The sequence below is a fragment of the Hoplias malabaricus genome, unplaced genomic scaffold, assembly GCF_029633855.1.
Source record: "Hoplias malabaricus isolate fHopMal1 unplaced genomic scaffold, fHopMal1.hap1 scaffold_178, whole genome shotgun sequence".
Classification (NCBI taxonomy): domain Eukaryota; kingdom Metazoa; phylum Chordata; class Actinopteri; order Characiformes; family Erythrinidae; genus Hoplias; species Hoplias malabaricus.
The window spans coordinates 84485-86134 of record NW_027100929.1 but is presented as its reverse complement, the minus strand read 5'-3'; the positions used below and the strand labels follow the sequence as shown (position 1 = coordinate 86134).

Sequence of the window (1650 nt, the reverse complement as noted above, 5' to 3'; positions counted from 1 at the left end):
ACACACTCTATCAGATTCCTCCTCCTGCCCCTCGTCATCCACCTGTCCCTCGTCATCCACCTGTCCCTCGTCCTCTTCCTGTCCCTCGTCCTCCTGATGTCCCTGGTCCTCTTCCTGTCCCTCGTCCTCCTGCTGCGTCTCGTCCTCCTCCTGCCCCTCGTCCTCCTGCTGCGTCTCGTCCTCCTGCTGTCCCTCGTCCTCCCCCTGCCCCTCGTCATCCACCTGTCCCTCGTCCTCCTCCTGTCCCTCGTCCTCTTCCTGTCCCTCGTCCTCCTGATGTCCCTGGTCCTCTTCCTGTCCCTCGTCCTCCTGCTGCGTCTCGTCCTCCTGCTGTCCCTCGTCCTCCTCCTGCCCCTCGTCATCCACCTGTCCCTCGTCATCCACCTGTCCCTCGTCCTCTTCCTGTCCCTCGTCCTCCTGATGTCCCTGGTCCTCTTCCTGTCCCTCGTCCTCCTGCTGCGTCTCGTCCTCCTCCTGCCCCTCGTCCTCCTGCTGCGTCTCGTCCTCCTGCTGTCCCTCGTCCTCCTCCTGCCCCTCGTCATCCACCTGTCCCTCGTCATCCACCTGTCCCTCGTCCTCTTCCTGTCCCTCGTCCTCCTGATGTCCCTGGTCCTCTTCCTGTCCCTCGTCCTCCTGCTGCGTCTCGTCCTCCTCCTGCCCCTCGTCCTCCTGCTGCGTCTCGTCCTCCTGCTGTCCCTCGTCCTCCTCCTGTCCCTCGTCCTCCTGATGTCCCTGGTCCTCTTCCTGTCCCTCGTCCTCCTGCTGCGTCTCGTCCTCCTGCTGCGTCTCGTCCTCCTCCTGTCCCTCGTCCTCCTGATGTCCCTGGTCCTCTTCCTGTCCCTCGTCCTCCTGCTGCGTCTCGTCCTCTTCCTGTCCCTCGTCCTCCTGCTGCGTCTCGTCCTCCTCCTGTCCCTCGTCCTCCTGCTGCGTCTCGTCCTCCTGCTGCCCCTCGTCCTCCTCCTGTCCCTCGTCCTCCTGATGTCCCTGGTCCTCTTCCTGTCCCTCGTCCTCCTGCTGCGTCTCGTCCTCTTCCTGTCCCTCGTCCTCCTGCTGCGTCTCGTCCTCCTCCTGCCCCTCGTCCTCCTGATGTCCCTGGTCCTCGTCCTCCTCCTGTCCCTGGTCCTCCTCCTGTCCCTCGTCCTCCTGATGTCCCTGGTCCTCTTCCTGTCCCTCGTCCTCCTGCTGCGTCTCGTCCTCCTCCTGTCCCTCGTCCTCCTGATGTCCCTGGTCCTCGTCCTCCTCCTGTCCCTCGTCCTCCTCCTGTCCCTCGTCCTCCTGCTGCCCCTCGTCTTCCTCCTGTCCCTCGTCCTCCTGCTGCCCCTCGTCTTCCTCCTGTCCCTCGTCCTCCTGATGTCCCTGGTCCTCTTCCTGTCCCTCGTCCTCCTCCTGCCCCTCGTCCTCCTGCTGTCCCTCGTCCTCCTCCTGCCCCTCGTCCTCCTGCCCCTCGTCATCCACCTGTCCCTCGTCCTCCACCTGTCCCTCGTCCTCCTCCTGTCCCCCTTCCCCCCCTGTCCCTCATCCTCCTCCTGTCCCTGGTCCTCCTGCTGCGTCTCGTCCTCCTCCTGTCCCTCGTCCTCCTGCTGCGTCTCGTCCTCCTCCTGTCCCTGGTCCTCCTGCTGTCCCTCGTACTACTGCTGTCCCTCATCTTGT

The 1650-nt window shown here is 64.8% G+C and overlaps 1 protein-coding gene across 1 annotated transcript in view; it reads right to left on the bottom strand.

The window, feature by feature from the left end:
* Positions 1-6: 6 nt before the first annotated feature.
* The window catches only part of LOC136682405 (sarcoplasmic reticulum histidine-rich calcium-binding protein-like), a gene marked incomplete at its 3' end in the record, with an annotated part of 2216 nt that continues 572 nt past the window's right edge, over positions 7-1650 (bottom strand). Inside the window, exon 2 of the mRNA XM_066658873.1 lies at positions 7-1508. Within this exon, the coding sequence (XP_066514970.1) occupies positions 7-1508 (1502 nt within the window). The remainder of the gene's footprint in view (positions 1509-1650) is intronic.